The 19,751-nt window shown below is 37.4% G+C and overlaps 1 protein-coding gene across 1 annotated transcript in view; it reads left to right on the forward strand.

Moving 5' to 3' along the window:
• Positions 1-18,512, forward strand: part of LOC127569186 (pantothenate kinase 3) — a 29,843-nt gene extending 11,331 nt beyond the window's left edge. The window contains exons 5-7 of the mRNA XM_052013580.1: positions 1,617-1,740; positions 4,635-4,760; positions 8,247-18,512. Coding sequence (XP_051869540.1) covers positions 1,617-1,740; positions 4,635-4,760; positions 8,247-8,297 — 301 coding nt within the window. The 3' untranslated portion in view covers positions 8,298-18,512. The remainder of the gene's footprint in view (positions 1-1,616; positions 1,741-4,634; positions 4,761-8,246) is intronic.
• Positions 18,513-19,751: the final 1,239 nt, after the last annotated feature.

Genomic DNA, 19,751 nt, shown 5'->3' on the forward strand with positions numbered 1-19,751 from the left:
GATTTAATTTAGTCCTTTAATCACTCAGAAAGCAGTATAGCTTCAACATTTTACGCAAGATTGCATTGCTTGAACAATAAGTAACACTCCATTCAGGAAATCAGACGGCGCTGTAAAGAATATCATGACTCTAATGTAGAAAGAGCTAACATTGTCCTCTGGAGGCTTGTGAGCAAACAATCGGCTGAGTTACTTTGGTTATTTGAGAAATTTATTTCTTGCAACTTATTTCTTTCTGTTGCCTTTTATTTGTGTCCTTCTGTATTTCCCTACTTATTGCCTAGAATATTTATAATAAGGTCATTACCATAAAAGTATTTGAAAAACACTTCACTGCCATTGTATCTGCAGGGAGAAACACAACACTAGATGGGGCAAGTACAGTAATATTTGCTTAATCAGCTTTTAATTAAAATGGAAAATAAAAATCTTTTTGAAGGGTACATACTTTGCACACGGGCTTAAAATGTTAAAGTACAGATGTTCACATTTTACTAGATAGTCTAATGAGTATTTCGTCAGAGAGTCAAGTTTACAGCATGGAAGGAGGCCATTCATCTCTGTCTGTGCAGGCTGTAGAAGAGCTATCCAGTCTTCTCCTGCTTTTGGGCTAATTGTTCACAGCCTTCATATCTTACAGCACTTCATGTTCATCTGTGTGATTTTTGAATGCATTGAGTGTTCCTGCTTCTACCATTCTTTCAAGCAATAAATTTGAGATGTCCAACATTCTTTGAGGTAAAAATATCTTACCTGTCCTTTAATCCTCCTATCAATTGCTTTAAATCCATGACCCATGGATACTGCCTTTTCTGGTGAGGGAAACTGGTCTTCTTATCATAAGATCCATCAGTTTTATTAGTCATAAACAGCAATATCTGCCATTATGAAAATAATTTGATGATGGCCACAGTTACAATATCCAGAGAAGAACTTGCTTAATTTTTCCCTTACGAAAGTAAGGCAGTCCACGTTGTTTTCGATTTCTTGTGATTGTAGCTGTGGGTCGTTTGAATTAAGTTAGCTGCTATCTGAATTTTTTAAAAAAAGCATCCTGATATATGTTGAATTTCTCCCTGTGCAGCCAAACTGCATAGAGCTGGAAGATTGAGTCTGTACTAATCCAGTTAACCTTGACCAGAGTAGTTAGAGAAGTGCTAAGGGTGGCCTCTTCAGCCTCTTCTGGTATTTTCCAACTTGATTATTCAGCAATAATCCCTGCAGAAATGCCTATCTACTACAGTTAGTTAAGGACAACATTCAGCTAAACTGAGACAACCACACATTTCAACAGTATTGCTTCTAGCCATTTTCAGGCTGGCACATATATAATGATAACTCAGGTTTTCTACCTGAGGGTATCCAGCAGCTTCAGAATTTATCTCGATTTGTCTAGTTTTGTGGTAAAAACAATATGACAGACTTATTTTGTTTGGTAGTAGTTTTAAGTTTCTGATTATATGTCTCAAAAGGATTCACAGTGAACCTATATGGAAGGGGTTTGGGGTTGAGGAAGAGATGGTCTGGTTCACTTTGTTTAAAATTGTTTTGGTAAATACCAAACATTTGTGCTGGTTTTGAGTGAGTAATGTTTCTTATTTTTTATTCCCTTGTAGCTTTGGCAACATGATTTGCAGAGAGAAGCGTGATTTAGTTAGCAAAGAAGACCTAGCAAGAGCCACCTTGGTCACCATCACAAACAACATAGGATCCATAGCCCGAATGTGTGCACTGAATGAGGTATAGTGGTTCGGTCACTCATGCTTTGTAGGGGATGGTTGGCTCGACTCTACTGTGTATTTCCAAGAAGTCCTCTGAGAGGCAAGAAACATCATAATTAATTGAGGAAAAAATCAGCTTGATCTTGTTAAGTTTTAACATAGAATGTATTTTTAAAGTTAACTTTGAGCTTGACCCTTTGGTGTTGCATTGAAGCAGCAGGTAAGTTCATTTCTGTTTTGTTACTTTAATGTCCTAAACTTCCTGTATCATAATGAATAGTTGCTCTGTTGTTGAGGTTCCTATTTGTATACAGATCTGATAGGGGTAGAGCCTTTGGTCTCTAGCTCTTCACAATGTTTACTACAACTTGCTCTTCATTGGCTCAAGCTGAGTACTGCTCTGCACAAAGACACAAAAAGTTCTGCAGATGCTGGAGTCTGGAGCAATACACAAAAAGCGCTGGAGGAACTCAGCAGATCGGTCAGCATCCATGGAGGGAAATAAACAGGAGCAAAACTTATTCAGGGTAGACATCCCTGGAAGAGACTTCGCAGTGGAGTCCTGATGAAGGGTCTTGGCCTGAAATGTCGACTGTTTATTTCCCTCCATGGATGCTACCTGACCTGCTGGGTTCCTCCAGCACATTTGTGTATTACTGCTCTGCACTTACAAGTTTAACTTACTAAATCAATTTGAGCCTCATTCCCCACCATTCATGATAGATGACTACTGATTAAAAGGTAGCAAATTTCAACGTACTTTAATTTCAAGTTTTATATTTCTTCCTCAGGAATTATAACATCAGATAATGAGTGCTCAGTTGACTTAATTTCTGCTGAATTTGTCAGATACTTTAATAAACGATTGAATAAATCCATATTTTACCATGGCAGCACTGAGATTGGGCACATTTTTAAATGGTGCTTCTGACGTTAAAATATACCTAATGCAAGTTCAGACTAAATGGCATTTCACTTATTGACGCAATTAAAATTGCTGCAATATCAAAAAGCTGCATGTTTTATGTGTTCTATTTCAGGACAAAGTAATTTGTTCAAAATAAGCAACATCACAAAATTGAGTAATATTTTTGGAGATTATATTGCATAACCTAATGGGTACATCATTTATCCATTCTATAATTATGCATTCAGTCAATGCTTTAATTATATCAGTCAATGATTAAAGAGTAGACATTTGAATACTGTGTAGATGAATCTTCAATAACCTGCTTGTTGTAGTTCCTATTTTGGAAAGATAGGTCTCCTGTATCCCCAATTCCACATGCCATCAAGATGAACATTATTTTGAATACATGTCTGCCATGTGTAATGCATTTTGTAATTGGAACCAAATAAAATGTTTCTTTAAAACAATGCAACGCTTACATGTCTTAAGAAGTAAGAATCTCTTGATGCAGGTGGTGTAATTTTGGGCAGAAGTAGTGAACACAGGGCTATGTTCATTCACTGATTCTTTAAATGTAGTTCAACATTACATTTTCAAGACATTCCTAGAAATAAATCACTCTGAATTAATTCTCTATAACTAAGTAGATAAATGTAGGTAGGAGCTTCAAACTCAGCAGGATCCCATAAGGACAATGAGATAAGTGATCAGCTAATTTATTTGCTGTTTTGGTGGCTGTGATTGAGAAGGCCGGTTTAGGGCCTGATAAACATGACTCTAAAACAATTGCCCACTACTTAATGGAGTTTGCGAGTAGCTTGGGTCGCTCAGGGTAAGTTAGTTTTTTTTCCCCCGAAGGACTATTAATAAAGAATATTGGCCAAGGTGTCAAAGAGATCTCAATATTTCTTCTTGCCATGACATCTTCACCATTTACTTACACTGTTTCCTGCGAATGATGCAACAATCTCCCCCACCCCCATACTGCACTGGAACAACAGGGTTTTCGCTCAAGTCCTGAATTGAGGCAAAGTCGCAATGATGGTCAAAAGCAGTGAAAAGATCTCAGATTCTCTATACTTTCGGCTTCTTTACAGTGCTGCCTTGTGACGTGAAAATCAAGCAGCATTGTACAGGGCTATGAAAGTGCAGAGGCTTTGCATCTTTTGCAGATTTCAAGGAATCCTCAGCTTGCCCAGTCCAGCTTTTACTTTCCAAAGCAAGTTACCTTATTCTCTATCTATTCATGTAATTTCATTATGATATCTGCATATACTGATTTTTGAAAAAGCCAGAAGAAGTTTATAATAGTAACTCAAGTAGAAGTGTAGCTACTGTTGCTGATGGTGTTGCAGTTTCAGTGGGGGGAGAAAAAAACCATGACCCAAGTGAAAACCAATTCATTGGAAAATGAGCAAAGACTTGGAAGGTGGAACTTACATTTCCCAGTCTTTAATACTAGCTTCAATAAACACCAGCCTTTTAAAGCCTGTTTTTGAGGACTGCAAAATAAATGTATTGCTTGATGATATCATTGGGGACCCATGTACAACAGTCTGATTCAATCTTTACTTATAAGCATGGTGAAGGAATATCAGACAACAGTTCATCAAACTTGTTGTGTTCAATTGGCATAAAGCCCCATAACACACTTTTTCTTGTTGCACAAATGGTGTTTAACTTCGATTAATTCCTGAGTCGACATTGTGAAAAGCATTCATTGGAAATCGTACGATTTTATGTATGTTCTTAGTAATCAGGTGTAATGGCCATGTGGTATTAAGATTAGTAAACTGAGACGATATAAACGTTTACTTTGAAACTCAGAAAAATGGTTCTTGCCTCCTTAATCGGCAGTCATCAGTTTTTTTTCCGGGAATCAGTGTATTTGTAAAAAGATGCATTTGTAAAACATACAACTTCAGATTGTGATGCTTTCATTGTTTTACATTCTAAGGAATCAAACCCAGTGTTTCATTCCTTTGTGCTTCTGTTGCTTGCAGAAGATAAACAGAGTTGTTTTTGTTGGCAACTTCCTGCGAGTCAATACACTGTCAATGAAGCTCCTGGCCTATGCGTTGGACTACTGGTCAAGGGGACAGCTGAAGGCATTGTTTCTAGAGCATGAGGTATGTATTTCAGTGGATTGTTTGTGGTTTGTTATCTAAAGTGATACTGCTGTATCCTTTTGTGTCTGTTCCAAATTAAATGCTGAATTTGCATTTTTTTTAATTGCACCAACTCTTGGGATACATTGCTATGGTCTCAAATCTGTGCAGTTACTCTGTCTGTAATTATGTTTTTTGGTGCTCAATCTTCAAGATACTGTCCACTTTGAAGAAAGTGTTTATGATTCTGATTATGGACTGATGCCTGTTGTCATTTGATGTGATGAGCAGCAAGTCTGAATGAGCAAGCAAGTGAAACCTAAGCACTAGCTTTGGGAAGATCAGACTTTACAGAGGTAGATGAACTCAGAATTTGAGGGCCAGAATAGCACCATTTGAAGGTTATCATCACAAATCAAGCAGGGAAAAAATAAATAATACCATCAGGCATGCAAAAAGCAACCAACCAAGCAGGTCCCAGCTTTGAGGCACTGAATGTTCCTACTGAGCTGATTGCAACCTCATCTACAATGGGAGGCTGTAATTGGATTTAGAGCGCCAGGCAAGGATACAGAAAAAGCCACCTCATTCATAGCAACAGTGTTTCTTTCAGACCTTGTTACTCCATTCAAGTAGGTCACAGTAGATATGTGCTTCACCCTTTCCTACTCCTTTGATTTTGACAAATCAAGCATCCAAGTCTGAAGTCTGTAGGGGGAGAGAATTCTAGATGTCTTCTACATTCTGTGTGAAAATGTGGTCCCTGATCTCGCTCCTGTGTGGCCCCCTGGTGATTTTAAAATGATGTCCCCCAACCTTCCTGGTCCTTTATTGAATTGAATCACTTTATCATTTTAATTACCTGTTCAGATCATCCTGCATCACTCCAAACTCAAGGTTAATAAACATCTCTTCATGACTCTATTTAAGTCCTGACAATATTTCAGCAAATCTTTACTCTCTGCTTCCTAAGGTATTTTGTCCAAAGCAAAATGTAGTATTCCAGACAGAGCCTAACCCAATTCATTACACTTGAAGCCTATTGTTCCTTTTGTATTCCACCCCACCCCCTGAAATCAATCAACAGTCCATTAGACTTTTTAATTAATTACTTTTTTTACCTGTGCAAAGTTTTAGTGATTATGTACCTGAATTCTAAATTCCTAACCCTCCACTTTTTCAAGTTTCACCTAGGAAAGAATATTCTCTTCATTATTGAACCCAAACTACTGGCCTCACATGTTCCCCACACTGAGCTCCCATCTCTCTGTACCGGTTTGCTTAATTTTGTAATTCCCTGCTCGCATCTGCATTACCTGAAGTACCTCCTAATTCAGTAAATGCAAACTTGACTGCAACTCTATCCTTTTATCCACCTCATTGAATTATGAGGCGGCAGTTCAGATCATGTGCAGCACTACTTGTTCCAGTCCACGATTTGGGTTACATTACATTTCTTGCAATTTTCTGCTTTCCAGCCAGTTACTAACTGATCCCCCATCAATGGGGCTTGCCTGCATGCATATGCATACGAGGGTGCACGACCATCATGGGAGAATAGCTAGGCATCGGGCAATGGCCTTCATTGGTTAATGGTACCAATGTTGTAGATCCATGCCCAGGGAACTATTGAGAGAAGGAACGTACAGAAAACTAGATAATACTGCTGACTTTACAAGATCTTTAATATCCTGATAAAACAAAATTAGTGTATTTTACAGTAATAGAGTTTTTATACTCCTATAGGTAAATATGGCCGACAATATATGTAGAGCAATGTCTCAGAAACAGCATAAGGAGTTGAGAATCAATGTCAATGTATTGGAAACAAGGAGAATTACTTGCTTCTTACTGCCTTTTTGGAATTGGAATTGGTTTATTATTGTCACTTGTACCAAGGTCAATTCATTACACAGTGCATTTAGGTAGTACAAGGTAAAACAATATAGAATGCAGAATAAAGTGTAACAGCTACAGAGAAAGTGCAGTGTAGGTGGACATGAGGTGCAAGGTCAAAATGAGGTAGATTGTGAAGTCCAGAGTCCATCTTATCGTACTAGGGAACCGTTCAATAGTCTTATAACAGCGGGATAAAAGCTGTCCTTGAGTCTGGTGGTGCGTACTTTCAGGCTTTTGGCCTGTGGGAGAGGGAAGAAGAGAGAATGTCTGGAGTGGGTGGGGTCTTTGATTATGCTGGCTGCTTTACCCAGGCCGTGAAAAGTATAGACATGGAGGGGAGGCTGGTTACCATGATGTGCTGAGCTGTGTCCACAATGCTCTGCAGTTTCTTGCAGTCAAGGGCAGAGCAGTTGCCATACCAAGCCATGATGCATCCAGATAGGATGCTTTCTGTGATGCATCGATTAAAAATTGGTGAGTGTCAAAAGGGGACATGCCAAATTTCTTTAGCCTCCTGAGGAGGTACAGACACTGGTGAGCTTTCTTGGCATGGCATTTATAGTGCTGTTGTTTTTGGAATAAGATTCATCCCTCAACAAACACTACAAAAGGTTTCGTGTTTTTCTCCATTTTAACAATACTGCAATGGCCACTGTCCTTTGAATGTCTTGGCCTCAGATTTTCTGAACACAGATGTGTTGTCATATATTCTGTTGGAAAACAAGGTTGGAAGCCAGTAAGTAAATATACTATTTGGAGAAAAATCATCTTTTTTGGACTTTGTCCCAGAATGCACAAAACCCAGAGCATTGGGAATAGTAATTCTGGGGCAAAGTTGAGCTTTAGAAAATGCTGAAAGAAAAATAAATGCTTCGAGGCAAAGAAGCCAAAGATTTTTAATGGATGAAGGATTGAGCATTAAGCCATCAAAAAGTTGGTAGTTGTTGGCCAGAGTATACCCCATGAATCACAGTGGAATGGTGTCACTGAAGTGAACAGATTAATGTTGCTACCTCCAGAGTTTGTGAGGGAAAGCTAGATATTGTGGTTGAGCCATTAGCATGCAAATATAAGAAGTTTGCGAGTGCAAAAAGTGTGTGACATGAGAAATAGAGTGGAAGTTCACTAGTTGCACAGGATGGAAACAGGTTCTTCAGCCCACTGAGTCTACTCTGACCTTCAAGCACCTATTTACAGTAATCCAATTTTCCTCTTCCCACATTCTCCCCCCCACCCCTCAAGGTTCCTCTACTTACCCACACACAACGTGCATGCTCCGGACAGACAGTACCCGAGGTCTGTGTTGAACCCATGTTGCTGGAACTGTGGAGCAGTGGCTCTATTAGCTACACCACTGTGTCAACCAATAGCAGAGGACAGTTCAGTAAAAGAAAGAAAGTGAGGAGCACCCAAGGTCCTCACATTAATGTGAAGTCAAAGAGGAACCAAACTTTCTTCTCCTTAACATCTAGTGATTGGGGAAGAAACTAGCTGGGCACCACCACATTTTTCTTTGGAAGGCTACTGTTTTGAAAAAATCCAGAACTAAGTTTTCAATGAAAAGATATTGCACTGAGGTTCTATAATTGATTTGTTTTTAAACTGCAGGGTTACTTTGGAGCAGTAGGTGCCCTTCTTGGACTTCTCAATTCCACTTAGAACTTGAAGTATTCTACATCCCAGTGGTAACAGAAGAAATGTGCACAACTGCATAGTGATTTAGAAATGGGAAATAAATACATTCTTCCAGGCATGAACACCTGGTGAAAATATGTGACAAAATTGAGCCACACTACAGGCTGGTTTGTATTACTGAAGTATTCTTTCTACTTGAATTGTGTTTTAATTGGGTCCAGTGTAATGGGCATTTAACTTAGTTTCTTATAAAAACATTGCTAAATACTTATTATTGCCACATCAGCAGAAATTATTTGGGTTTCTTAATCTAATCTTAGATTACTCTCTAAACTATTCAAATAATCTCCAAAGTACCCTTAAGTCTCTGCAAATCAAAGCCTTTTATAGAATTCTGATATCTCAGTATTAGCTGTTGATTATAAAAAGACAAATACTGATTTGCAGAGGTATTATAAAGAAATTGTATGTAACAACATCTGAAACTGGGTGTCTACACAATGGAGAATGTTTGGAAGTTGTAAGAGTATTTACTTTGTAATATAGATTGCATTCAAGCAGACTTTCTTTTAGTAATAACTCAAGTGAAAAGATTACAAAATTTTTCGGTGTTGCCATATTCAATGTTGGCAACTAAAATGTGACCCCATCTTCCCAGGGAGGCCCACCTGATGTCTCTGTATGTAATCACCTAAAGTGGCTTTTATTTATTTTATAAAGTAGTTGTTAATTTTATTTGGGAAATATGTATTTTATAAGGGAGGGATGGAAATCTACCTTTATGTGAAAGTACTAGAAATATTTCAATCTCTAAAACGCCTTAAGCCTGTATCAGCTAAAGCTGCACAATGTAACATCCTTATAGAAAATGAGGAAACCTAATCTTGTATACAACTTTTTACCACAGTTAAAATTGTACTTTTTGTTGAAGCTGTTGAGCATATTTCATTGCTGGTTGTGGTATATCCGACCGTGTGGTTCCATAAACCTTCAGAGTCTGAGCAAGTTTTATGCTCATCGTCTAAACTAGTTTATCAGATCACTCTTGAATTTCCTTGATGTTATCTTTATTATATTTGTGAATTTTGTAGATGATAATTTAATCTTTTTTTTTGCTGAAGGGTGCAATAGTCCTAGACTAGTGCCTTCCACGTTGATGTATGGTGATTTCTGACTGAGTGACTATGATATGCAATAATTGCTGGAGATGTTGGTAATCATTTGACAACTAAGAAAGGATGTGAGCAGTATTAAATGTACTCTGACTGTGTGTATTCTGCTAATTGGCTGCTACTAGCAGTCCATCACTCGTACAATGATTATGTGCCAATTGTTCATCTAGTCTTCACCTCTCACTTGGATAGAGAATGCTGCTGTTTTAATCTCAGAAAAAGAGACCACCAGTTGAAAAACTGGCCACAAACTCTTACCTGTAGATATGTATATCACAACCCTTACTTTCACAGAGTTCCTTCTGTCCTCTGCAGTTCTCTAAACTGTAGCCTCTTTGAACTCCACTGATAGAGGGAACCCAATTAAAAGTTAATAGGATTTGGACCAACTGTTGGAAGGCTCCAAAATTTGGTCTTGATGTACAGAAAAGCATGTGGATGAAAATTAATAATAATACAATAATTAAAAATATAAGCAGGCAGGGAGTTGAGGCCTGGACCAATAGAGGCAACATCTAATGCAAAACATTGTGGTCCATACTTGCAAAGGATGTTACCTTAATTATTTAGGATGATTGAATTTTTAATTTTAATTCATTTTTTTTCAGCAGCACTTACACCATGGCCAGCATTTGTTGCCCTTTCCTAGTTATCCTGCTACAATTGTTTCACCACTTCAGAAAGCAGTTAAGAATCAACCACATTGATTGACATTGGCCAGATCAGCTAAGAATGGCAGGTTTCATTCTACAAAGCACATTTAGGTTTTTAGAACAATCTGCCTTGCAGTCACTTTTTTTTACATTTCTTTTTAAACCAACTCTAATTCTGGGTCATCCTGGCATAATCTGAATTTATATTACATTATGAATTTTGATGTCTGGACTACTAATAGTGATATAAATTTCAATAATTCATGTTCACTTTTTTTCTGCATTCCATCATTAGCATTTAGTTCTTGGCCAGAACAGCTTGTTGCAATTTTTGTTTTAAATGGCTACATTTTAAATTCAGACCAGAGAAGCAATTTTTAGGATGCATATTGCTGCGCAAGCTAAGCATGAGGCTTGTTTTAGTTTTTTTTCAGGGCTTCTTATTTTAGTTTGGTGTTAGCATTAGCTTCAGAGTGACAGAAAATTGTACCATTGATGTCCCAACAGTTCTTGCGGTCATTGTTCCTCTAGCTCGTTGGGATTCAATTTGCTTGAGATTTTAAACACGTAAGTTGAAAACCTTTTTTTTCTACTCACCTTTTCTAATATTTAAACATGTGGAAAGTATTTCCCCCATTTGAAATAGGGAAGTTACCAGAAATTAAAAGCCAATTAATGCACAAAGCATGAAAATCCAAACTAGGAGATTTTATAATGTATTCAGGAGTATGCAGTGAACCCCTCTGTTGAAAATAAAATTGAATATTGTGTGTAACCAGATCTAAAATTATACAGATTTTGAAGTGTCTTGCAACATAGAAGGAAGTCATTTGATCCACTGCCTGTTTCACTCTTTTTCACACATAATCGTGCAATTTTCTTCCCAAGACATACATTTAATTCCCTTGTTGAAAGCCACTATTGAATTTGCTTCTAAAACTCATTTCAAGTGCATTCCAGTTTATGGCAGTCTGCCTGCTAGCAAGCCAGCTACAAACATTTCCTCCTTAAAGTGCAGTTTTTTCCTCTCCATGATTGATAGCATAGAGCTAGCAAAATGTGCCTTGGCACATTGAAAGCATGATGTGGTAGAGATTAAATCACATATGGATCCTTAGCCTGATAGCACTGTGGCTCTTTCCTCACCTGTTTTTAATGAACAGATGTGATGCAATGCACAGTGTATTCATTAGAATGGTTGCTTGGTACAATTTAAAATCCAACTAATTTAGTTGTGGCTGTGAAATATGTGCAGTTACTGTAAAAATTCAACCTCTAAGGCAGTTTCCAGTGGGCGATGCCATTGCTTTGTGCATGTAATGTATCCTAAAATCTGTCACATCTGTGTGCCTGATGATAAATGTGAGGCCCATGTGGAAGAAAGACCACTGCAGTCGAGTCAACTCCTTCATGACTTTGTACAATCTGTACTAGTCCCTAGAGAGAACATGTAGTATAGAATGAGCTTTCCAGCAACCCCACTTGGCAATTACAATTAATTACATTTTAACAAAGTAAAGATCACAGTATTTCATAGCAATACGATCAGACAAGAAAGCAAATCTAACCAAAGGAGGATGCACTGAAGCTAATGACCAAACACTTGGTCAAAGAGAAGGTTTCAGGCAGAATGTTGGGGCATAGACACAAGTAGGCACAGTTTCCAATGGTGGGGGCACAATCAGTGAGGATGAGCAACAAGCCAGAAAGAGAAAAGCACAGAGTTCTTGGAGAAGTGCTGTGCTGTAGGAAGTAACAGAAGTAGGCAGAAGCAGTTGGTTACAGAGGGGAATTGAAGGATAAAACTTTAAAACTGAGGAGTTAATGGTATGCAAACCAATGTATGTAAATGAGAGTGGTAACCTATAATATCTTTGGTGAAACCATCGTTGATTATCCATCGATCTTTTCTTTCTACTTCCATCTCCCTCCACCAATGCTGCCTTCCACCTACTGGCATTTGTTCCAACTTAAAAGAAAGGCAGCAAAGGCACACAATGTTTATGAAGACTGAAAAATGGAAACACAGCCAGCAGAGTATTGGCATTGGTAACTAATAATATCAGCAATGAAAGCTTCAGCAGCAGGTAGGCTGAGGCAGAGCAGATAAGGTCAGTTTCTGAGATGGAATTGGGTGGGTTTTGCAATGGAAAGGATTTGGCCTTGGAGGCTCGGTTCTGAGCTTCTCTAGTCTAGCCTGAAACACTGGAGGCAAGGTTGGAAATAGTGGTTAAGGAAACGATGGTGGCTGCAGTCAATAGCTTTGGTCTTCCTGAAGTTCGATTGGAATGACTATATATGCAGCATCATTAAGGCAGCTGGTCATTACTCATAAAGTACAATTGATTAATTTCCCTTTTTATTTTATCTAAGTACATTATCTCCTTCTTGGCACAACAAATTTTAAAAAATTGAATCAATAGGAATTTAAGTTATCTTATTTCCCTGTGATTTGTTTCTTTCAAGTTAAATGTCTCTTCAAGCACCTGAATCAGCTATCCTTCTCTTTGGAATTCTTTGGTCCATCCTGCAGTTAATGACACTGTTCAAATCATTAAGCTATTCCTTAGTTATCTGCATCATTTTAAAATTTCATGTTTTCATAGAAATTGGTGGGGAGAAAAGTTTTTAAAATATTATAATCACTATAATTTGGGAAACGTGACAAAATACCACACAAACAGAGGAAATTGAAGTTTCAGATCTACCATATAAAGTATCAAAAACAAAAGTGAATTCCACACTGCACCAATTCCTTCATTTTTCTATTTTAAAATTTTCTTTCTCTCTCAATTAGCTTAATTTCAATAGCAAAGCAAATGTTTCTTTGAAGACTGGTTTATTACTTTATTTTCCCCATTTAAATATGATATCTTTGGGAATTGCATAACATCTCTCTTGTGTCTGCATGTGCCCCTCCCTTGCACCTGCATATACATCTTTCTCTCACTGTATTAATTTCATGGAAAATGCTATTCTGAACTTGTCATGCTATAATTTCATTTCCTACCATTGGTTCATAGAACATTACAACAAAGTACAGGCACTTTGGCCCATGATGTTGTGCCGACATTTTAATACTGCTCTAAGATCTATCTAACCCTTCCCTCCCACATAGCCTTCCATTTTTCTATCATTCATGTGCCCATCTAAGAGTCTCTTAAATGTCCTTAATATATCTGCCTCCACCACCTCTGCCGGCAGTGCGTTCCATGCACCCACCGCTCGCTGTGTCAAAAAAAAACTTGCCTCTGACATCCTCCCTATACCTTCCTCCAATCACCTTAAAATTTTGCCTCCTCATGTTAGCCATTTTAGCCCTGGAAAAAAGTTTGTAACTGTCCAATCGATCTATGCCTCTTATCTTGTACACTTCTAACAAGTCACCTTTCATCCTCCTCCTCTACAAAGAGAAAAGCCCTAACTCAGTCAACCTATCCTCATAAGGCCACGGTCTGCAATCCAGGCAGCATCCTGGTAAATCTCCTCTGCACCCTCTTCCTATAATGAGGTGACCAGAACTGAACACGATACTCCTTTCGAGATAGCCTCGAATCTTATTGTGACACCTACTACGGTGGCCTTGTTCCCTTTAACAAGTGTAATATCTGGCTTCCATAGAGTGCCATCAACGTCTCTCAAGTGTGGTTCCATAAAAGGTTCCATGTTGGACTGCCTTAGACTCAATTTGTCTAATATCTTATTATGTCATTTGATTTGCATTTGCTTTACTGCCAAGCATCTTCCTGAAATGTGTGCTAGAGTTTTGTTTGCAAATCCTCATCTTTGGCAGATGTTTACTGCATTAGCATTACCACAACCGCATGTACACTTCGTGGGGTACTGTCCACACCTTAATAATATTGCGTTAACGACCTGGTATCCCTTCCAGGTCTGATGTCTTTTTAACCATAAATTTAAGATCTTATCATTCTTGAATTCTTTAACTCCAGCTCCTTGATAACTCTGGGCTGCCCATCTATCAAATTCAACTGACCGCCAATCGATATTAAATTTTTGCGGTCGAGCTCCATTTCCAGTTTCTTGCTCGTATTCAGCTTCCAGTTGTTGATAGAAACTATCAGATGGTCTTTCAATTGCTCTAGTTTGACAAGACATAATGATGTGCAAGGTCAATATCTTGTATCGCTGACAAACTCGAGTCTATCAGTCGTTGCCTAGTTATCCTCACCGGCCATCTCAAACGAATGTTTGATCGCGTTGTCTTCTGATCTTTCTAAGGACTGCCACTTCCTTATTATTGCCAGTGGTATCTGAATTTCAAGGTTGGGCATGCACAATTTTCGGGGGGCATTCACTCTGTGCTGGTGTATTTGGCCTTCCTCTGTTCGTCTTTTATTCCCAGAGTTTGATGATTTCTCATCAATCTTCTGGTTAGCCATTTTACGATGTTTTCCTTTACTCTTTTTCATGAACCGTCTGACAAGATCACTTGTGATACAGTCCACCAGACTGACTCCCGTGGCAAAATTGATTTTATAGAGTTGCAATATTACCTCGTGGCTCTTGAACTCAATACCCTGACTAATGAAGGCCAAAATGCCTTTATACCATTGTCATTATAAATATCTATGCCTACATTCATTTTTTAAAAAACTGTTTAAAACAAAAGGGTAGTGCGTGACTTTAAACTGAGGAATAGTTTGCATCTACACATTCTGGTCCAAGTATTCCTTGCTCTCCACCAACTCTGCTCCATGTACATCACCACAGGAGGTTCACTCGTATTTAAAAACAATATTTTAGTAAAATTTATACTCCAAGTAACATTTTGTGGGAAGTTTCTACTTTGGGTCTAAAATTAAACCTGCTGGCTATCATCTTGCTAGGCAATGTCGTCTGATTAGGCAGTGGCCTGAATTTTATTGTGAGGCAGTAATACAATCCTCAAAGTAATTTGTATGCTAACTGGTAGCTTACAATTAAGTAAATAGTAGACAAATCCTGTAAAACATTGTGAGCAAAGAAATAGTGAACTAATCTTAATTATTTCATAATGCATGAAAATCATACCTGGATTTTATATGTGTGAACAATAAGTCCATTTTTTTGATGCAATGTTTTAGTATAATAAGGCATCAAGGTGCTGTTTTCAGAGTGCCATGTTGAATTTCAATATAACTGGATAGCATGCATCTTGGGGTTTGGCTATTAGATTTATTTAGGGAACCATCCAATTATGTCTGCAAGCCTCAAAATGTAATTAACCCAGGCAAAACTCTACCCTGTCATTTGAATAGGTAGCTGACATGCTAAATATTTAATTGTTCTTTGATATGATCCGCTGTCATTTGCAGAACTTGACCAATGAGGTTTAATTGGGCATTTTTTTTCCTGTAGACCATTGGTGCTGTCTTTAAGTATAAAGTTGTCATACAGTTTTGAAAAGAACATCATTTTGTATGAATGCTTTACTCCTTGATGAAATTGGCAGCACATCAAAATGAAAAGTGCGTTATCTGGGAGCAATATTTGCACTGGGAATGATCCGTTTTTACATCCCACTTCAAATACTTACAAGTCATGTATATGTTATAACTGATTTACCCATCCATAATACAATATGCCTGCAACAATGTGACTCTTTCTTCAAATGTTCCCTTTCTTCAGTAAAGCTGATTTGTTTGGTGAGGGCTCATTTGAAGCTTTGTCTATAAAAAAAACCTTCCATCATCTTGAGAATTGGGCAGATCTTACTCCTATTATTGTCAATTGAGTATGCCATACCATTTAAAGAAGAGTATGCCATACAGTTAAACATGGTTTTCGGAGGTCATGGGATGGATTTGAAAGTTATAGTAGGGAAGGCTGTCATTAAGTTGACGAAACTTCCCACGGGGCTACATTCCTAATTTTTGCAAGTGCTCTGAGCAAAAGCATGGCCAAGGTGAGGTGAGCAGGAGACAAAAATAAACTGTTGCTTTTATTGGAGCAAGTTCTAACCCAATATCAGAGAAGTGGATCTTGATGTGAGAGTGAGCAGTCTGAAATGGGGACCTACGTGATCTGATTAACGATTTAATTTATCTGGGTTCTGATCTCTTTTTCTAAATTCCTACTTTCATTTAAATTCAACATGTGGTAAACGATGAAAAATGGTTATTATTATTTCAGGATTATGAATGAAAGAAACTAGTTGATCGAGTCAGTTGAAGGTACTAAAGTCTGAAGAAGCTCATTGCATAATCTTGAATTTGAAAGGGCCTGAACTAATGTAAATAATGCAAATATTTCCTGATTCACTTGACAATTGTGATGTATATATCTACTGTTGCCTCTCATCCATTACGTTCAAAGATATAATTTAACAATTGCTATTAGTTAAAAATATCATGGTACTGGCTCCTGTCCTTATTTACTACCACAGATTGTATCCTCAAATTCAGTCTTTTAAACAAAATTTAGTGGTATTCATGAACACATTTCAACCTCATTAACCTTTTGTTCAATGACACATTTGGGTAAACTGTCATTTAACTGGTATCAAACTGTAAACCAACTGGTGTTATTCTTAGATGGTCAAAACAGTCTCACAATAGATACATGTTACAATCTGTTTAGAGTGTGATTTATGTGCTAAATTTAAGAAATGACTTAGTTTTGAGACAATTGTTTTGAGCTGAAGGGTGTAAAATACATGTGGCTGAGTTGGAATAAAATCTAATCTATTCTAAATGCTGATAACCAATTGAATTGCAGATATTGAACTTGAATCTTTGGTGCTCTTGAACTTTTGATAATATTTAAAGGGTATTGAGGGAAAAATAACCTCCAGTATCTTTAAGATATTCCTTTTTGTCTCCACCCCCTGACCAAATAGGACAAAATGAATGGTGCATGGAATCAGGTCACGTACCAGAGGTTAGATTAATATTAACAGGAAGTTTATCAAACGCCTTGTTTACTACTTACACCTTGTAAAGATAAGGTTTCAGGATGTAGCTGAATATTTTAAGAATTTCCTGTGCTGTTCCAGCAATATGCATTTAAGACTTGCTGAGATACTTTGTACTGAATAGACACCTGAATAATTTTCTGTGTGGAGAGTTAAATCTGTAAGTATTGGGTCTTGGTGATTGTTTTGTGATATCATTTGAAGTCCAAAACCAAACTGGAAGCAGGCCAGGAACATCAGAGGCATTGAGTTCCAGGATTTGCCTTTTTGACCAAGAATAAGGTATTGCCTTCATCTTCTAAAGGGTGAATCTGATCAGCTAAATAAGATCTTTCAAAGTTTAAAAACAGGCTTTTGATTTCAGGATTACATTTTTAACTTTCCCAAAAAAAAACTGGATTAACCAGTTCAAAACTCTAGCAAGGATGGCATTCCAACTTTGCCCTTGAAATCAAGCTGATAACAGGAAGAAATGGAATGCTTCTTTAATTTCATAGTTATTATTGCATGCAGATGAGAAGCTGCTGTCTTGGTGTGAAAATAACAACTGAAGCCTGGATGAAACCAATAATTTACCAACTTCAGTATGTATGAGTTGCCAATTTCAATCATTCCTAAATATAGCAACCCCTCATTGTTGCCAAGGAACATTTTCTGTGGAGTGTATTTTTTCTAGGGATTCCCTGAAGTCTAGCCTGACTTGGGGTTAACTTGGATAATTGCACCAAATTGTCAAGTTTTCCCCAAAATGAAATTGTCTGGCTCCTTCGATAGTTGAGCTTCTTTATGGAAAGACTTCAGCCCAGGAAAATAACACTCTGTAGCAAGTTGCAGGTACTGAGCATTCCAACAAAACATCAGCTTATTGGTTAACTAATGCAATTATTGAGATAGTCACCAGCTGCATGAAATTATCAATCCAAAGCATGAATAAGTCGGCCACTATGCTATGAGAAAACTGAAGATTTAATATATAAAAGTATTCTACTATGTATTTTTAAAAAAAATTACATTTGGAATCTTTTAAATAATTTCACTGCAATTCACTAACTTTAGGTTAATGAGTGCGCTGGGTAAAGGTGCTGTTCAAATGACCGGGTATAACTATAACACTGAACATTTGTACAGAAATTGATATGATGAGTTGTAGGTTATTGTTTAACATTTATTAGATGCAGTTGTAAATAATTTTAAAAATGTTTTTGCCTAACTGAAGTTAGAGAGTACACGTGTTCTATGATTCATTGCCTTGCTGCACGAGCCTGTGTTTGTTCTGTGAATATATTTTTATTATTGTGAAGTGTCTTGCTCTTAAAAAATGTTTTTTGTTTTCCTTCACAAAACTTCTAAAGGCCAACACTTGTACTGGTAACATTCCCATCAACCATTCAGCTGCAGTTTGTTGTGTTAACTGTTGCCTGATCTGATCTGTTTTTGTTTCCAGGTCACATTGTACTTCCTTTGTGCTTGATAAAATAAAACTCATCTTCAATTTTAATCTTTCTGATTTAATTTTATTTTGTTCTGCATCTTATTACATTTGGAACTAAAATTCAGGATCTGTAGTCCACAATTAGCAAGAACCTTCAAATCCAGGAAACCTTGCCAGATGAGTGGCAAATATTTGTGTGTGGTGGGGGGAGGAGGTGTGCAACAAGGTAGTAGAAGACACAGTAAATGGGATGATATGGAGAAATGTGGAAGAGCAGAAGGATCTTCATGGTAACTGAACTGGTAAATAAGCTGTAATGCTTTCCTTTATTAGCTAGTGCATAGATTTAGAGCAGGGAGGTTATTATAAAACTGAACATGACACTTGTTAGCCACAGCATAGTTCCAGTCACTACATGACTAGAAAGTTACAATTGTGCTAAAAAGGTCACAGACAAGATTTGCAAGGATGTTGTCCAGACTGGATAATTGTTTCTAAATGATTGGATAAGATGGTGTTGTTTAATATGGAACAGAAGAGGCTGAGGGAAGGCTAAATTTAGGTGTTCAGAATTGAGACACTGAGACAGTGTAACTAGGAATGATAAGGCGTCAAAAACCAGGGAGCATAGATTTAAAGTAATTGGTAGGCAGATTAGAAGGGAGGAGAGGAAGACTTTTTACTTGAAGGATATGGCAGCCATAGCATATTATTTTAAAGTCATTATTTGATGAAGTATCATTCGTGCTAAAACTTTATGAATTAACTCATGGAATGAATTCACTGTAGTTCCTTGATCACTTGCACATACATTCTTGAAATTTTAGTTTTATGAATGAAAGAGCATATTTTTGTAGGCCAGTGTAGCTATTACCCTGCAAGCAAAATGCTGTTTATTTCACTGTAGCATGCATTTTTTAAAAATATTCATTCTCCAAATATAGGCATATCTGACATTTCTCATTCCTGGTTCATGTTGAGAAGATGGTGGTGGGCTGCAGCCTTAGAGATGTTGTCCATGTGGTGAACGTACTCCCACAGTACAATGATTTTCCCCAGCAACAGCTACATCAGGATGGTATGCAATGTGGGAAATTTGAACCTAATACTCCCAGGGACCTACTAGTCTCAACGTGAGGAATGAACATGTTTATGAGAATATCTCCGGCAAAAACTATTCACCCTGTGCTGTAGACCATGAAGTTCAATTATGTAGATAATTATATTATGGGTATTAATATTTAATTTGATTTTTAAACTGAACTCTTGAAGGAGAGATATGAAACTCTTATGAACAATTTACTT

Source organism: Pristis pectinata, chromosome 4 (assembly GCF_009764475.1).
Source record: "Pristis pectinata isolate sPriPec2 chromosome 4, sPriPec2.1.pri, whole genome shotgun sequence".
NCBI lineage: Eukaryota > Metazoa > Chordata > Chondrichthyes > Rhinopristiformes > Pristidae > Pristis > Pristis pectinata.